Below are 17,942 nucleotides of genomic sequence, written 5' to 3' on the forward strand. Positions count from 1 at the left end.
CCCGAATCCTTCGGGGTGTCTAAGCGAGCAGCCGGTGATGAATTGCAAAGCATCCCCGCCCCCGGCTGGAGGAGGGGGCCCTCTGTCGCTCCTGACCACGTGGCAGAGACACCCGGAACCTTCCCAGCCTGCCCCGCGGCGGGTCAACCAGACCAGAGGTGCGGGAGCTCCCCGAAAAGTCAGAGAAGCTGCAGAAACGCAAAGCTGCTTGGCGTCACGTCCAAAACCATCGAGAGGGTTCAAGAAGCCCCTCCCGGCACTGACCCCCAGGGTTGAAGGACGCCTCGGGCCTCAGCTGGACTCTGTCCCAGACCCCGGCCTTCCTTCCTTTCCGACCAGGACACAAGCGGCCGTGACGGCCGACAGCCCCACCACACTTATCTCCGCTCCCTGGCCACAAGGGAGCATGGGGGTCAGCACTGTCAGTCCTTGCGTCTTGCGGGAGAGGCTGCTGAGGGCCAGGCTGCCCCCCAAGGACAGCCTCCCGGCCCCCCGCCCCCGCCCCTCCGCTCCCACCTCCCGGAGCCGTGTGGACATGCCCTGCATCACCCGCCTCTCCCATCACCATCCTCGGGCTCCCACTGGGAGCACTTTGCTCCCCGCCTCTCCGTCCTCACGACAGCTCACATCCCCATCCCACCTCACAGCTGGGGAAACTGAGGCTCGAGGAGGATCTGAGGTCACTGCCCACATACGGCCAGGAATTGGGGCCACTTTCTGAATCCCCCCATGCTTGCCCAGGGAGACAGAAAGGTGCTGTCCCAGATGAGGAAACTGAGGCAGGGGGCTCACGCCTAAGACCTTAGGCGGCATCAGAACCCCCAGCGGCTGCCGATGGCCCGGATGTCCTCTGGGAACTCTTGCATCACCCGGGACCCCGGTGGCCTCTGAATTTATTCCAGAAAGAACCTGGGAATTGATCACAACGATGCCAACCTGATGCAGCCACTGCTCAGTTGCGCACGCACGGGGCAGGGCAAACCCGCGCCCTATTTACCAACCTGTTTATCCCTCGAAGCAACACCTGCGTGGCCGGGCCTACTGCTAGCCCCATTTTACGGATGAGGAAACCGAGGCCCGGAGAAGCCAAGTCACTCGCCCGCGGCCACACAGCCGGAAAGCATCGTCCTGGCGAGGTGAGGCTGCTTATAGAACAGACGTCAACTAACTACCACGAGCGTCCAGAAACCTGGATTTCCGTATAAACCCGCCCGTCTTTAAATGCTGGCGACCAATTTATTTAAATAATTGTTTTTTGACTGCCGTGTGGGCCCCATAAAACACCTCTCCAGCCGGGTCCGGGTCCGTGAAGCGGCTGGGCTACAACCTGGGACAAAAGTAGACGGCCCATTCCCACCACCAGCTGTGTGACCTCAGGCAGGTCCGGCAACCTCTCTGAGCCCCTGTGCCTCCACTTGGAAAACACGCATAACCGCACCCCTGAGGGGTGGTGAGGATGTGACAAGCTGTTGTGCGGCTTTGGAGCCTGGCTCACAGGGGGCACCCCATCGACGCCGCTGCCGTTAACATCGGGCTCCCTGCAGCCACTTGAACGGGGGCCCCTCCGAAGACCTGTCCACCTGGAACCTTAACGTGACCCTATTTGGAAGAAAAGGTCTTTGCAGAGGCAATCACGGATCTTAAAATGAGATTACCCTGGGTCACGCGGGTGGGTCCTAAATCCAATGGCGAGTGTCCTCGTCACAGAAGACAAGTTACAAAAAAGGGCCGTGTGGAAAGGTAGGCAAAGACTGGAGTGATGTGGCCACCAGCCAAGGGCCACCCGGAGCCACCAGGAGAACGAGGCAGGCTCCTCCCCGAGAGCCTCAGGATGGAAGGCGGTCCAGCCAACACCTTGGTTTCAGGCTTCCGGCCTCCAGAGCTGTGAGAGAATGTATTTCTGTTGCTTTATTTTTTTTAATGTTTATTTACTTTTGAGAGAGAGACAGAGACAGAGCACGAGCAGGGGAGGGGCAGAGGGAGAGGAGGGAGGATGTGCCGGTCCCTGGGGACACGAACATTGTTTTTCAGGAAGCAACTACTGACCCGAGTCAGCAAGGACCCGCGGCAGCGAGGACCCACCGTCGGCCCTGGGAGTGGCGGCTTGCACGTCGTGCCTTCGTTTTGAGGCTGTGCCGGTGTTTTGTACGCTTTCGCTTCGTTTTTAATCGTCCCCTTCTTTTTAAATTCGCTTCTTTCTCTATCTTCTTTCCGATGCCAGCAGGGGCTTTCTGGGCAAGCGTGGGCCCTGCAGGGCACGGCCAGTCCAGCTGTCGCGAGGAACATGACCGTCGGGGGCCACGCGAGCTGACAAAATCACCCCCACCGCACGGGTGGAAAGTGGCTTTCAGGGGAACATCGAGTTCCCAGAGAACCCGAGACCCAGGGGCCGCCTGTGAACCGGGCATCTGCAGGTCTGGGGCATCGGGCACACCCACACTGCGGTGGGGTAAATAAATGGTGTTCCCCCCGCCCCCCGCATTCACGTCCGGTCGGAACCTCAGAACGTGACCTTCTTTGGAAATAGCGTCTTTGCAGGTGGAATCAAGTTGAGGGTCTGGAGATGAGGTCGTCCTGGATTGGGGGGGCCCTAAATCCAATGACAGGTGCCCTTGAAAGAAGAGGAAAGGACACAGAGACACGGAGGGGACGGCCGCGTGGGAACAAAGGCGCTAGAAAATAAATACACCCATACACAGGTGCACAGCATTATCAGCAGGCAAGGAACGCCCAAGCTGGTTTGGGGAGGTGGGGGGGGGGGGGATGGGGGGGTAAGGGGGGGGGGTCACCCACATTCTCTCCCTGTCCTGGATACACGCCGACCTCGCGCTCAGAGCTCCCACCGGAGAAGAACCTCACGTTCTCTGCCACTCCAGGGTTAGCTGCCCTTAGTCATCAGGGGCCCGAGACTTTTTTGTGGTTGTTGATTTATTTTGACAGGAACAGAGAGAGCGCAAGCAGGGGAGGGGCAGAGAGAGAGGGAGAATCACCAGCAGGCTCCTCGCTGTCAGCGCAGAGCCCAACGCGGGGCTCGAACTCACGAAAACGCGAGGTCACGACCCGAGCCGAAACCCAGGGTCAGGCGCTTAACCCGGCGAGCCACCCGGGCGCCCCCAGGGGCCCCAGACTTCTGATTAAACCGAGCCCGAGCCCCAGTTTGCTGCGTGTCCCCCCTCCCCAACAGGCCCCTCAAGCTCTGAGCCTCGGACTCTGCACGCCCACTGATGCACAAAAGCAAGGCAAGTCAACCTTGCAAGTCACAGATGCGAATCAAAACAGCAGCCGTTGTGGGGCGCCTGGGTGGCGCAGTCGGTTAAGCGTCCGACTTCAGCCAGGTCACGATCTCGCGGTCCGTGAGTTCGAGCCCCGCGTCAGGCTCTGGGCTGATGGCTCGGAGCCTGGAGCCTGTTTCTGATTCTGTGTCTCTCTCTCTCTCTGCCCCTCCCCCCGTTCATGCTCTGTCTCTCTCTGTCCCAAAAATAAATAAACGTTGAAAAAAAAAAATTAAAAAAACAAACAAACAAACAAAAAAAAAAAACAGCAGCCGTTGCAACCACAGCCACCGGAGAAGGCCTGAAGGGATGGGGCGCTGGCGTGGCCGTGAGAGGGACCGCGAAGCACAGCTAAGGAAGCTGGCTCCCGTCGCCCCACGACCCCGCACGTCCCGGCAGAGGCCCCGAGAACCGGGGACAGAGCCAGGATTTGAACCCGCACCTCCTGCCTGGCTCCTGACCCCTGCCGTGCGTGCGGACGCCCAGCGCCACGCGTGACTATGTACGAGTGCACACGCTCTCCCGCGGATGCACGGTCACGCGCACATCCCCACACAGGCACGTGGGCAAGTCCGTGGACACAGAAAGCGGACTGGTGGCTCCAGGGGCTGGGGGGAGAGAACAGGGAGTGACGGCCCAGGGGGAGCAGGCTTCCCTTTGGAGGGACGGAAAGGTTCTAGAAGCCGACAGAGGTCACGGCCGCACAACTCCATGAAGGTACTAAATGCACCGAACGGATCACTTTAAAGCGACTAATCAGGGGCGTCTGGGTGGCTCAGTCGCTTGAACGTCCGACTCTTGATTGCTGCGCACGATCCCGGGGTCATGGGATCCCAGGGTCATGATCCCAGGGTCGTGGGATTCGGCCCCGTGTCCGGCCCTGCACCAAGCACGTAGCCTGCTTGGAAGGCTCTCTCTCTCCCTCTGCACCTCTCTTCCTGTGCACGTGCTCGCTCTCTCGCTCTCTCTCTCAAATTAAAAAAAAATTTTTTAATAAATGAAGCGACTAATTATACGTTATGTGAATTTCGCCTCCATAAATTATTAAGTAAAAAATTAACGAGGGCGTGAGAGCTGGTGCAATCGCTCCGGAAATAAACGCGGCACATCCGGGCAAAACTGAGGCTGCACACACCTGGACCCTCAGCGACCTCGGTGCGTACACCCTGGGGGCGGGGGCCGCGAGCGTGCACGACCCAGCACCGCAGGGACTCACGGCCGCCATGAGCAGACCGACACCCCAGGATGGCCTCGTGGAATATTACACGGCCGCGAAAAAGGGAGTGTGGCTTCTTGCAACCACAAGGGCATATCCCGGGGCGCCCGGGGGGCTCAGCCCGTTGAGCGTCCGACTTGGGCCCAGGTCACGCTCTCACGGCTCGTGAGTTCGAGCCCCGCGTCGGGCTCTGTGCTGACAGCTCGGAGCCTGGAGCCTGCTTCGGACTCTGTGTCTCCCTCTCTCTCACTGCTCCTCCCCCGCTCATGCTCTGTCTCTCTGTCTCGAGAATAAATAAAAAATTTTTTAAAAAAAAAGAAAAAAAAAGGCCAGATCTCACAAACATAATGAGAAGAAAAACCGACCAAAAAAAAAACAAAAAACAAAAAACCTATGTGTGTCTCGGTCCGCCTGGGCGAGGCTGCTGTCACAAAACGCCACAGCCAGGGTGGCTTCTAAACAACAGACACTCGCTTCTCAGAGTGGGGAGCCTGGAAGTCTGAGGGCGTCACTGTGGTCGGGGAAGAGCCCCCCTCTGAAGCGGCAGGGAACTCCCTGGGGTCTCTTTTTTTTTTTTTTTTTTTTTTTAATGTTTATTTATTTTTGGGACAGAGAGAGACAGAGCATGAACGGGGGAGGGGCAGAGAGAGAGGGAGACACAGAATCGGAAGCAGGCTCCAGGCTCCGAGCCATCAGCCCAGAGCCCGACGCGGGGCTCGAACTCCCGGACCGCGAGATCGTGACCTGAGCTGAAGTCGGACGCTTAACCGACTGAGCCACCCAGGCGCCCCTGGGGTCTCTTTTTTAAAGGCACCAATCCCATCCGTGGCACCTCATGGCTCTGCCCTCGTGATCAAATCACCTCCAGCACCATCACCCTGGGCATCAGGTTTTCGATGTACGAATTTGGCGGGGGATGGGGGGGGGGCGACGAACATGCCGACCACAGCATTGCGACCCTGGCCCCCCAAATCTACACCCTTCTCACGTGGCATCCACCCACCAGTCTGAGCCCAAAGCCCCATCTAAGTATCTAAACCAGGGGGGCGCCTGGGTGGTTCGGTCGGTTGAGCGTCCGACTCTTGATTTCGACCCAGGTCACGATCTCACGGTTGTGGGATGGAGCCCCACGTCCGGCTCTGTGCTGAGTTGGAGCCTGCTTGGGGTTGTCTCTCTCCCTCTCTCTCTCAAAAAAATAATTAAAAATTTAAAAACAATTACATATCGAAATCAGGCATGAGTGAGACTCCAGCTGTGCGCCTGTGAAATCACAACCGTCAAGGGCTTGTGACATCCCACCTGACGCTCCCGGTCCGAAAGGGGGAAAAGGGGGAACAGGTCGAAGGGGAACCCAAAACCCAACGCGGCAAAGAACCCTGGGCCCCGAGCCTCAAGAAGAGGCCCCCTCGGCCGCCGTCCTGCCTCCCCGACCCACCGTGGCTGGGGTCGGGGTCCCCCCACGCTCGCTGGGCACGGCCCACTCGGCGCTTCTCCCGGGTCGAGACGCGCGCCCCTGGCTCCACCCGCCTGGGGTCCGGGGCTGCCCCGTCCCCACGGCTCTGCCGGGCGTCACCCCAACAGGGCGTGCCCGGGGTGCGCGCCCACAGCTCCTGGGGCAGAAGCCAGCCGGGCCTGCTGAAACCCAGGTGGCGCCCCGCCCCGAGGACGGAGCCCTGAGGAATCTCCGGTCCTTCCTGGGGTCCTTCCCTTGTCCGAAGGATCGACGCGCGTGCCCCTGCAGGGCCCTAAAACCTAAGGGTGCCCCGACCTTCCCTTTCAGGTCAGGCTGGCTACCTTCCCACGGGGCGAGCGAAGTGGGGTTCACACCCACACGTATCTCCTTATCAAACGGTCACTGGCCACACCCGTGGCCTTCTCCTCCTTGGCTCTCTCGTTTCCAGTACGGGGAGGCTGAGACGTTTCCAAATGTTTACCTTCTACTTCCCTTTGAGGAACGGTCCCTGTGTCATTTCTCTGCGCTCGCTCTCCTGTAGGGGCTCACACAAGCCACGCCTTCCACGCTGCGCTTACAGACCGCCCCCCCCACCCCCCCGCCCCGCCCTCCCAGGTACCCAGTTTCCTCACCCGCCAGCTCCGCCTTCCACACGACACGAGGACGCAAACACAATGCAGCTGCCTTAGACCAAGGATCGCCCTTCGTCCAGCTTCGAACCAGGCCCCGGGGGGGGGGGGGGGGGAGAGGGGGGCAAAAAGATGGGGGCTCCCTCCCCTCTTCTCCTTCTGAGCCCTCACCAGCACTGACCGGAACCGTCCGTTCGTGGCAGTGGGGGCTCCCTCCGGCGTGCACCCCAAACTCTCCCAGACTCTGCTCGCTACCCAGTTCCAAAGCCGCTTCCCCGGTTGTAGGCGTGTTTATACAGCAGCAACCCACTCCGGGTACCGTTTCTGCCTCAGTCCATCCGGGCTGCGAGGACACAACGCCCCAGCTTACGAACGACGGACCCGCGTCTCTCACCGTCTGGGGGCTGCAAGTCTGAGATCCGGGTGCCGGCGTGGGCAGGCGAGAGCCCTCTCCTGGGTCGTAGGCTTTCTGCCGTGTCCTCGCGTGGCCGAAGTGGCAAGTGAGCTCTCTGGGGACTCTTTGACAAGGGCACTAACACTTTCCTAAAGGCCCCACCCTCACCTCCGGTCACCTCCCAGAGGCCCCCGCTCCCACCAGCATTCTGGGCGCGAGGTTTGCGACACAGGAGTTTGGGGAAAACAGACATGCAGACCGCGGCAGTATGACTGATTTCAAGCAGAGTTCGGAATCAGAGGAAACCGAGCGTCGTGCTTAGGGGAGCAGAATAAAAAGCACGGCAGGCCGGCAACAAGCCCAGCTTCGTCCGCCGGGGGCTTCTGGAGGGCGTCCGAGGTCCCGCTTTTCCGTCTGGGGGTGATCACACACGTGTTCGTTTTCGGTGTCTGTCTAACCGCGTGTGTCTCCGGCACTTTCCTTGAAGTGCACGCTATTTCACAGCAGAAAGAAATCAAAGTCTCCGGGGCTGACACGAGGAAGCAGGAGGCTTTGATGGGTGGAATCCACGAAGCCTGGGAACGCGCAGTCGAAGGAAGTCCCGGGGACCGGAGAGGCTCTCGAAGCTGCCAAGGGATTCCGGCTGCGGTCGGCTCTCTGCCGAGTAACGCCCGTGACCTCCACCGCCGGCCAACAGGCCAGATGGGGCCGGGCTGATGGGGCACGAGATTCCTGCCGGACTCAGAGGGCTGGGGGAGGGGGGGGCTCCAGAACAGAGGGGACCCCCATCCGCCACCCCAGCGTCCCGCCCTCCAGCCCAGATCAGGAGGAGGCGACCATCCGGCCGTCCCGCGGGCAGTCACCCGTCCGCAGTTCTGGGGTTAATCCGGAGGCGGAGAGGGGAGGGGGCGGGGGTCGAGACACCCGTCCCCGGCTCGGCCAGAGGAGCCCTACTCCCATCTGATTCACACAAGGCCGCTTTTGTGTTGCTACACGACAAAATCTGTCGGAAGAGAATGCGCGCTCACGAGGAAACGGTCAGACAAATCCAAACCGAGGGGCAAGCTGCCAAAAAGGCTGGCCTGGTCCCCTCGCGGACAAACTGTGAGCCTTCAGGGGAGCCGGGGACAGGGCTCAGGCCCGTCCCCCGCACGGTCCTGGCAGTTTCTCCAAGCAAAACCTCGGCCGGGAACAGGGCGCACGGACCGCGGTGTGGTCGTGTCACGAGGCCGAACGGCCCCTTTGTGGGGCCCGCTGGGGCGTCCACGCTCCGGAACCTTCCCAGTCCTCCAGGCAGACCGGCGAGAGCGACCCAGGTGAGCCGGGGAGGTTTAGAAAAGAGAGCGACGACGGAGTGAGAACAGCAAGACGCAGCAAAACGGCACGGCCCCGCTCAGGAGAAACGAAGGTAGCCTGATCCTCTAGGCACGTGTCTATACGGTTTAGAGGGAGGCAAGAGCAAACACTCATGTAACACTTGCTAAGCTGTTATCCTAAGTGCTCCTCCAGTGTTGAAGAGCCCCGGAGAGAAGATACTTTAGACTCCACTTCGCAGAGGAGGAAGCAGGGCACAGAGCGGTTGAGTCGCTTGCCCAAAGGCACACGGCTGGGGGAAAGGCAGGATCTGAACCCGGACCGTCTGGCTCCAGAGTCCACGCCCTCGGGCCCACCTAAGCTCCTGGACGCCAAAACCCTGGCCAAGGGCTGGGGATTTGAGAGCTGACCTTGACCGACCTTGGCGGCCCGGGTACCACCTCCCAGCCCCCACACCGCCCTCGGCCTCTCACCCAGACGGAAGGTGGCCGTGTGGGCACGCAGGGCACTCCGTCAGAGATGCTCCCGGAGGTCCCCCCGGGCCTGGCCGCCCAGGCAGGCCCCTCCCACGCACACCCCCACACTGCCGTGGCTCAAGAAGGGTGTGCCCCAGGGCTCGGGGCAAGGGCCAGCAGGCTGCTAGTCACTCCTCTGGATGTTGCCGCTGACAGATGTGCCCGGCCACACTGCGGAATATACCTGCTGGCTACACGGATTTCACACCAACCACCCCTCTGACGGACGCGGGCAGACGGCGATACAGGCCACGGGGTCCCGGGCTCATCCCTCGCTCGCCACCCTCCACCTGCCGCACGCCCGGGGAGACGCCCACCCGTGGGGCAGGCCGTCTGAACTTCGGCACATTCCAGCTCTGACGTCTCTCCCAGTTTATAAGGCCTCGCTCCTGCAACCGTCTGGCCTCCCCCTGGCCCTGCTCCCCGGGCCCAGCTGGCCTCCACCCAGCACCCCCCTCCTCTGCTCACCGGGGGCCATCGGCCCCGCCGGCAGCCCTCGCTGCCAATTTGCTCCGTGGCTCTACGTAAATCCGTGCTCCCTCTGGATTTGGTTTTCCCCAAAGGAGAAATAAAAAACGTGCAACTGAGTAAAACCCAAGTTCCAGATCTAACGATCCGGGAGATTATGAAACCTTCCCCGATACAAACAATTAGCTGATAAGCTACCGCCTCCTCAAGAGGTCTTAGGTGGAGCCAAACAAAATAATCTCTAACGCTGTAACAGCCAATGTCACTGAGGCAACGAGATGAAGTGGGGGCAGGGGGGCTATTCTGGGGCAAAGGGCCCTTCAATCATTGTTTGCTGCCTGTCTCCTTTTCCTCCTTCTGCTAGCGCGTCCCCATCTCCCATGTCCCCTACTCCCTACCCAGCCTCCTTTTCATTTAGGGCACCACCTGCCCACCCCACTCCCTGCGGTTTGGAGAAAAAGGAAACTCCTCCCCCAGTTCCAGGGATGCGCATGGGATCCAAGCCACCCGGAAAATTCTCTGGTTACCCTTAAAGGTCCCTCCACAAGGTTCCCTTGGGAGACTTCTGCAAAGCAGCCGCTCTCCCCCACTCTAGGCCCCCCCCCCGGGGGGGGGGGGGCGATCCCGGGGCCCCGGCAAAGCTGGGGGTGGGGGGGGGGGATGCACACGGCAAAGACATCCACCTTGAACTCTGGGACTGCATGCAGCCTACCAGGTGCCCCGTTGTGGGACCCGCAGGAAGAAGGGTAGGGCCAGCAAAGCTTCCCTCCCTGCCCTCTCCCTGCGCCCTCAGGTGGCTCACCGGGTGCAGGCACGTGACTTTGCACGACAGTGACAGTCCCTTCAAAGTAAAATCAGCAGCAGAACGGGCCTGGCGCTTCCCCTCCCGCCTCACACAGTTTCTGCGGGTGAGGACTAGAGACGACACACAAATGGTTCCACTTTAACGCTCAACTTCTGCTTAAATGCAGCAGGAAGGGAGCCCCCTCCCCCCATGCGAGCCGCCCGCTGGGGCCACGATGCCGGGACAGGTGCCGCGTGGTTACCCGCCGCTCACAGACAGCCCTGATGACCTCTTTGTAAATCTGTGTCCCTCCTGGCCACTCCGTCGTCGTGTTGGGACGGAGAAGGGGTCAATCAGAAGACATCGGCCAAGGGAAACACCCAGTCACTGGAATGAGAGAGAAGTCCCAGGGCCCCCGCCTGAATCCACGAACGCATCTCAGAGACCAGGCTCCCGGTGGCTCCTCCGGGCTCCCCTGTGCCAGGCACTGTGCTAATATGGGCTTTTCCACAGCACTGTCTGTGGCACAGCCCTCAGAGGCGGGCCTGGGGAAAGTGAGGGACCGCAAGGTTAAGTCACTCGCCACAGTCGCACAGAAAGGAGTGGAGGAGAAGGTACCGGAATCTAAGGAGTCAGGCTCCAAAGCCCAGGCTTTTGAGGATCCCCAGTAGGATCCCTTCCCTGACTCAGCCCAAAGTCCCGTGCCAGCCAGGTCCCCGCCCTGGACCAGGGTCCCCAACCGTGGGATACGGTCAAGAACAAGACAGACAAGGTCCCTGCCTCACGGAACCTCAGGCAAATGAACACTGTAACTTGGGAGAATGGCAGAGGCCCGGAAGGGAATGACACGGGTGGCTCGAACGCAGACGGGGGACGCGGCGGGAGTGGGGCTCACGGGGGGGGGGGGCTGGTGGTCAGGGGGTATCTTCTTCGAGAGGTCACATTCGAGCTGAAACACAAAAGCACATGCAAAGGCCCACGGGCAGGAAAGAACACAGCGCCCTGCAGGAAAAGCAAAGCCTGTGGGGCTGGAGCAAGGGCAAGAAATCTGAGAGTCGGAGCAGGCAGGGGCCCCGAAGAAGCGCCACCGTGGGGACAGACAGGCTTCCTACCACCCCCCGAGAAGTTTTGTTTTTAATCAGGGCAGTGAAATGATCCAACTTGCATTTTCCGAAGAGCATTCTGGCCGCAGCAGAAAGAGCTGCCCGCAGGGTGGACAGACAGGCAGGGGCGGGCGGCGCGGTGAGGAGGCAGGGGCCCCTCGGGTTACAGCAGGGGCCGTGCAGGGGGGAAGGGCAGCAGACCCCACGTCCCCGCACGGGAGCAACACCCGCCACTGGTCGCAAACCTCCCTGTGAACCACCCTTGTCTTCTAAACCCCCATTCAGTAAATACTTGAGAACCTGTGATTACGTGCTAGGCATCATTCCAGGTGCTGGGGACACAGCAAAAAACAAAACCAAGGTCCCTGCCCTCACGGGCCCCACGGTTTCCTGGGGAGACACAGACAATAAACAACACACAGGACGCACAGGTGAGTGATGCGGCATCTCACGGGGTGACAGGGCTCCAGAAGTGACCGCAGGGGAAGGAGGGACCGGAGCACAGGGGATGGGGAAGGGGCTGGCAAATTCTAACAAGGGAGGTGGGGGGGAGGGGGATTAGCCAGGCCCCCTGCAGCCGGGGGGGGGGGGGGTTGGAACAGAGAACGGTGGTCCGGCTGCAGATTTCAGAGGCTCCGCGTGGCCGCTGCGTGGAGCAAACCCGGCCGGGGAGCAAAGGCAGAGACAGGGAGACGCGATGGAGCCTTGGACCGCGGCGGTGGCCACAGGCACGGCGAGAAGCAGTGGGATCCCGGACGTATCGTGAAGATGAAACTATAACCGTCCCGCGGGTTCAATGTAGGAAGTAAGAGAGAGAAGGGGGAAGCCAGGCTGGGGCTCAGGCTCTCGGCCCGGACGGCCGTGGGAGAGAAAAACCACCGACAGAGACAGGGGTACGGCCGGAGGCCTGAGGCCGGGGGGTGGGGGCAGCGATGAGGGGTCGGGCACCCCCCCACCCCGGGGTAGTGCAAGCAGCCTCTGGCCACCCAAACTGAGATCCGCGGTTGGCCCCTGGCTGCCGGAGGCTGGAATCCGGGAGAAAGGTCTGGGCGTGGGGTATCAGCAGCCAGGACAAAGACGCCCCTCACTGCTTGAGACTGGCCGAGGCCCCAACACATAAGACAAAGGAGCAGCTGGCCAGGAGGTAAGGGAACAGACATTTCAAGTGTCTTAAGAGTCCTTCTGGGAGCTTCCAGAAAAGGTGGAAGGAACTTCGCCCAAAATGCCAGGAAGCAAACAAGGGCCACTCCTGTTCCTTCCCCCTCCCCAGCAGGGACAGGAAGACATGGGGCGGGGGAGGGGAAGGGGCAAGAGACTGACAGCCAGGCCTCGGACCACCAGGGTCCCGGACCTCTGGGTTCAGGGAGGCTCTGGGCAGGCCAAGCAGCTTCACGTCAGGACCAGAAGCATCCCGGACGCCCCGTGATCGCCAGCTGCTGAGCCCTGTAAAGCTCCAAAGCCAAGAACGGACTGTTTTGTTCCTCTTTGCGTTTCTGCCCCTGCCAGCCGTTCCCAGGGCCAGTGGAGGCCAAGGTCACATTTGACAAGGGAAAACGAGGTACGGGAAAGAACTTCTTTTGTTTCTCGGGTGTGTTTTTTTTTTATTTTATTTTGGCCCTAACCGTACGACTGAATTCTCTGCACCATAAACATGTTTACGGGGCCAAAGCGACTAGATCTTTGTGGCAAAGGGCAGGGGGACCAACTCCTCCACGACTGGGAACCCGAAGCCTGTCCGCGGCAGCCTCGTGCAGGAAACCAGCCCTGGGGGTGGCCGAAGAGCCAGGGGCCTCTGTGCCGCTGACCCGGGACAGCAGGTCGACCCACAGACTTTGATGGAGCAGACGCGCTCCTGCGGGGTCTCCAGGGCGACCAGGACGTGCCCCAGGGAGACGTGACGGAGCACGCCTTCCACACCCACTCGGGACTGGCCTCTGCCTCGTTTGCTGTGCCCGACGAAGGCCGGCACAAGGCGGTTCCAGGTAACTGCACGTAACCACGTTCTGGCTAATCACAGTGACTCACTGGGTGCAGGTATTGGCAGGTGTTAGTCATTCCAAGAAGGGACGGGGAACATTTCACGGAACGGGAAGAGCGAGGCCCGCGGAACACGCCCCTGGTGCCAGGCCGAGGGGAGGCCGGACTGCGGCGGGACGCGCGGCCACACGCGTATGCGTGCACCCAGCACGCGCGGACACGCATTAACATGCGTGCGCGAGTGTGCCCGCATGCGTCGCGATACGGACGACGCGACCGCGACGATGTGCGCACGTGCGGATGCGTGAGGGCCGCGCGTGCCACGCCTCCCCATGCGCGCACACGTCAACACACGCGTGCACACACGCCCGCACGCGCGCACATCTATGCCAACACGGCGACACCGCGATCCCTGTTGACCCACGTGCTCCGGGACGGGCTGCACATGCCAACGCGTGTTCGCGCATCACCAGTCACGCGTGTGCCATCAGCGCACGCACGCACACGCCAGCATTTGCGCGTGCGCGTGCGCGCGCGCGCGCGCGCACACACACACACACACACACACACACACACACTCGTGAAGCCAGAGCGGAAAACAAAAATAAACCAGACTCCGCGAGACTCAAAATAGCCCCGGTTTCCAGCTGTCACCATGGAGTAAGAAGGTCTCTCGTGCGCAGGGAGAGAAATCAAGTTCCGCTGTGGGAAAGAGGAAGCAAAACAGGACAGACCCGGCGAGCACCTGCGATCCCAGCCACCCCGGGGCGCCCGCCATCGGCCGCCACAGATCAATTCCACCGCTTTGCCAGACGCGGCCAGGTACACGGGGGGGAGGGGGGGGGGCTGCAGGAAACAGCCCAGGAGCGATCAGCCTGTGACACCACGATGCCCTCCAAGACTGACCTGCGGCCTCCCGGAGCTCCGGAGGGAGCGCTGGCCGGCGGGCGGGGCTGGCCCAGCAGACCCCGGGGCAGAGGCACGAGCCCACCCTGAGGGTTGCTGGGACCATGGGCACCAGACGGGCCGCCCTCCCCAGCTGGCCTGGGCATCTGTGATTCTAGAACACAGCCCGCTCCATCAGACCGGCCTGCAAAGATAGCCACGAGGCGCCCTGTACCGACAGTTCGGGGGAGGTGCCGATAAGGAGGAAGGCAGAGCGGACCCCGCTGCCCACCGGCCGCGCAGGCAAAGGCGAGGTCGACCCAAGCGGGGAATCCGGGAGGGGCCTGCCCTACCGCGAAATATTGACAGCAGTCAATACAGACAGCAGGGAGGCCGGGCCTCCGGGCCGGAGGCCCTCTGGACTGAAATCCTGGCTCTGCCATTTCAGCCGTGTGACCTGCGGCAAGGGACTTCACGCCTCTGTGCTTCTGTTTCCCTCAGGAACCAGAGGCAACAGTCGCTGTTCGGACGCGAAACGAAATGATTTGATACGTGCACACTTCAAATGGCGTGTGCCAAATACACTCATTGCCTGTCATCACCCCCCCACCTTTTAACTGATGGCCAGAGGACATTTGCCAAAGGGCACAAGGCCACCCAGGGGCAGGGCACGGCGTTCCTGAGGCTCTCCGGGTGGCTCTCGCTGAGGGCAGAAGGAGCAAACTAGAGTCTGGGTCCAAGTCCCGGGCGAGGGGAGAGCGCGAGGAAACACCCCAACCTCACGGCCCTGACCACCTCTCCGTCACCCACCGTACCACGAACCCACCGCTGCCCTGGCCCCCGGGGACGCTGCCGTGGGAGCGACAACGCGGCCCCTGCCCCAGCAGACGTCCACGCTCATGAGGGCGAAAGAGGACACGCAAATAAACACACAGCATAACGGAGGCTACCTTCGGGGACGTGCGGGGCGAGCTACACAGATATCTCAGAGTGAGCCTTCCGGACAGAGAGGAGCACGAGCCAGAGACTCTGTGGTGGCACCAGCCTCGGCAGGCTCGAGGACATCCAGGAGATGTGCAAGGCAGGGGAGCTGCGGGGCCGAGAGCGGGTGAGGTGAGAGACGGAAGGAAGGCCAGACTGCACGGGCCTCTGGGCCACCGAGAGGACCTCGGTCTTCACTCAGAGTAACACAGGGAACCTTGCAGGGTTGTCAGCGAGGGGACGTATGGTCTGCTGACTGTTTCATCAGGATCCCTCTGGCTGTCTATGGAGACCAGAGAGGAGACTACTGCACCAGTCCAAGCAGCGGACGGAGAAGGCTTTCGTGGTGATGTTGAGGAGTTGAAACACAGCTAGGTTTTGAAGATAAAGCCAATAGCATCTGCTGATAGACCATATCAGGCATGACCCAATATTCTCAGCTCCGCGCTCGGGGAAATGGAGGCGTCATTTACCGAGATGGAAATACACACGGGGGAAGCCTTCAGCCTCAGCTGGAAAAACTCGTGCATAAAGCACCTGAGACTGATCCCAACCAGAAAACCAACTTAAAGACAGCAGAGGGGACTCAGCTCCCCTCTGGGATGTGAAGAAGGCTAAGGGGCCCAGCAACACACACGGTGGTCCGGCAGACGAGCCCTTCCCACCACTGGGCCTTCCCCGTTGGACCAGAGACACCCGGAAATGTACCCTTAGGGACCTTGACCGTGCATTCCTCACCCATGCAAACTTGGGACGACCGCGCATGCCAGGGTCAGTTCTAGGCAGTGGATACAAGCGTCCCCATTCTCCTGGAGTTTTCTTCCAGGATATTTTCACACGTGTGCATGCACACACACACACACACACACACACACGCATCAGGCAAGGTCAGCTGGGGCAAATTACTCCCCGAAGCTTCTGTTTCCCTAACTGTTGGTGATGAGAATGAGAAGTGTCACAGAATTCCCCAGGACCAAACAAGAGGACATTTACAAAGATGGCCTGAATACTGCCCGGCACTCGGTAATTCACGATCACGCCGTCCGGCCGAACGCCTCTTGTCCACTCCTGCCTGCCGCGGGGACGAAGGGACGAGTCTCACTTCCTTCCCTGGACCTCTCCCAGCGACCTCAATCCACAGGGCTCCTCTGCCATTTGCGTCTCTAATTCATTGAGCCATTCTCTGGGGAAAGTTGTGGGTTCGTTACTAATGTTTAATAAAACACATAATACACGAATATTCTCTTTGTTTAAAAAAAAGAAAAAGTTGGGGCGCCTGGGCGGCTCAGTCGGCTGAGTGTCCGACTTCGGCTCAGGTCACGATCTCACGGTTCGTGAGTTCGAGCCCCGCATTGGATGGGATGGAGGGCTCCCACTCGATGTCCTATGCCCCTCCAGAAGTGGATACCCCAACTCGGGGCTGGGGTGCCGGCCCACCACGGCCACAAGCTGTGTAAACCCCGGCAAGTTGCCGATCTTTGCTGTGCCTCTGTTTCCTTATCTGTGGGAACAAAAGCACGGTCTCAGCCTGTTTCTCAAGGCAGTGGTCAGATTCAAGTAAGAAACCAGGCACATCCAGGGTATTTCCACACACATGTAATCACCTTTGCGCTTTGTGATCGTGCCAGGAGGCAAACTACATCTGACCCCTGACTCAGAGGTGAAGTAACGCGCGAGGTCCCCAGCCAGCAAATGGCAGAGCCCAGGTCTACAACCCCCCGGGCTCCGGAAACCGTCACAGGTTTCAAAATGCATCAACCCTATCGGCAGCCTGAGACACGTAAATCAAACCCATCAGATTAACAACAACATAACACGACACTCAATTGGTGTGGATGTGGGGGGAGTGGTCACTGTCATGCTGTTGGTGGCCGTATGAATGCTAGAGCTTTTCAGAAAGGCAATTCGGCGGTAACTGTCAAAACTCAAGCTGAACAGACTTCTCGGTCTAGAGGCTTCTATCCTGAAAATCCACCCGGCAGAGGCGTTGGTGCCTGGACACCGAGAGGCACGTGCCAGGACATTCACCACTCGGTTACTCCGCTACAGAGAAAATCAGCCGTCAAGAGAGAAACAGGGAAATAAGCCACTGGAAGGAAAGCCATGCAGCAGTGAAACCAATGACAAAGACCGGATAGATCTACCTGTTCTGATAGGGAAACTTTTTCCAAGAGGTACGCAGGAAGTGAAAAGCAAACTGCGGAATATTTACACATAGCTTAGCTCACTATACGTAACAAGTATGTACCAACGTGTACAAATACGTGCTCATGATGCGTGCACTGATGAAAGTCTAGAAAGACACAGGCCAATGACGGTGGTATTATCTGAGGAAGGGAATAAAGTGGAGGGAACTTTTTTTCCTCCATTTGAATGGTTTTTTTTTTTTTTTTTTTTGCAAGCAAGGGCTCATGCCTTTGCCATGTGGACTTCTTCAGTGAACCAAAAGGCATAAAAACATGGAAATCAAAAGCACAAGGCCCGCCATTCAAGCTGTCCAGGGGCCTGTGCAGCCAAAGAAAACACCGGCGGGCAGGAAGTTCCTCCCTCTCCCGGGGTCCCACCCGCCAGGTCCCCTGAACACAGACAGTCTTCTTCCACGGGAGGCACTTGGCCAGGGCTCAGCCGGGGCTGCCCAAGAAGTGGCTCTCACGGGCTAGGCGTTGCCTTCCTGCCCTCACACCACTCAGTCCCAAACCAATCACCTTTGGGAGAGTCCCATAGGATGCTGGGTGGCTCTCGCTCAACTTTGAGCCCGGAAATTCTAGCTGCAGGACAAGGGAGGACAATGTCACTCTCCGCTTCGGAAGCCTAGAGTCGAGTCGGGAATTAGGAGGCACACGCGTGTGAGCGGATACACGTGGAACCGACATCCCAAACCTGACCAACGTCCACAGACGGAAATCACCCCGAAGTTCGGTCCGAGAAGGACGGGGCCGGTGAGGTTCTTC

At 60.0% G+C, this 17,942-nt stretch overlaps 1 protein-coding gene and 1 long non-coding RNA gene across 2 annotated transcripts in view; one reads left to right on the forward strand and one right to left on the reverse strand.

The window, feature by feature from the left end:
* Positions 1 to 7,217, reverse strand: part of SCARB1 (scavenger receptor class B member 1) — a 58,666-nt gene extending 51,449 nt beyond the window's left edge. The window contains exons 1-2 of the mRNA XM_040443472.1: positions 7,143 to 7,217; positions 6,752 to 6,982 (exon numbers count right to left, since the gene is read on the reverse strand). Coding sequence (XP_040299406.1) covers positions 6,752 to 6,982; positions 7,143 to 7,217 — 306 coding nt within the window. The remainder of the gene's footprint in view (positions 1 to 6,751; positions 6,983 to 7,142) is intronic.
* A 5,827-nt stretch (positions 7,218 to 13,044) lies between these two features.
* On the forward strand, positions 13,045 to 16,229 carry LOC121010422 (uncharacterized). Its single transcript, XR_005781152.1, has 2 exons — positions 13,045 to 13,130; positions 13,809 to 16,229. It is a non-coding gene; the product is annotated as an uncharacterized LOC121010422 (long non-coding RNA).
* The last annotated feature ends 1,713 nt before the right edge of the window (positions 16,230 to 17,942 follow it).

Source organism: Herpailurus yagouaroundi, unplaced genomic scaffold (genome assembly GCF_014898765.1).
Source record: "Herpailurus yagouaroundi ecotype Mexico unplaced genomic scaffold, PumYag 191, whole genome shotgun sequence".
Taxonomy (NCBI): Eukaryota; Metazoa; Chordata; class Mammalia; order Carnivora; family Felidae; genus Herpailurus; species Herpailurus yagouaroundi.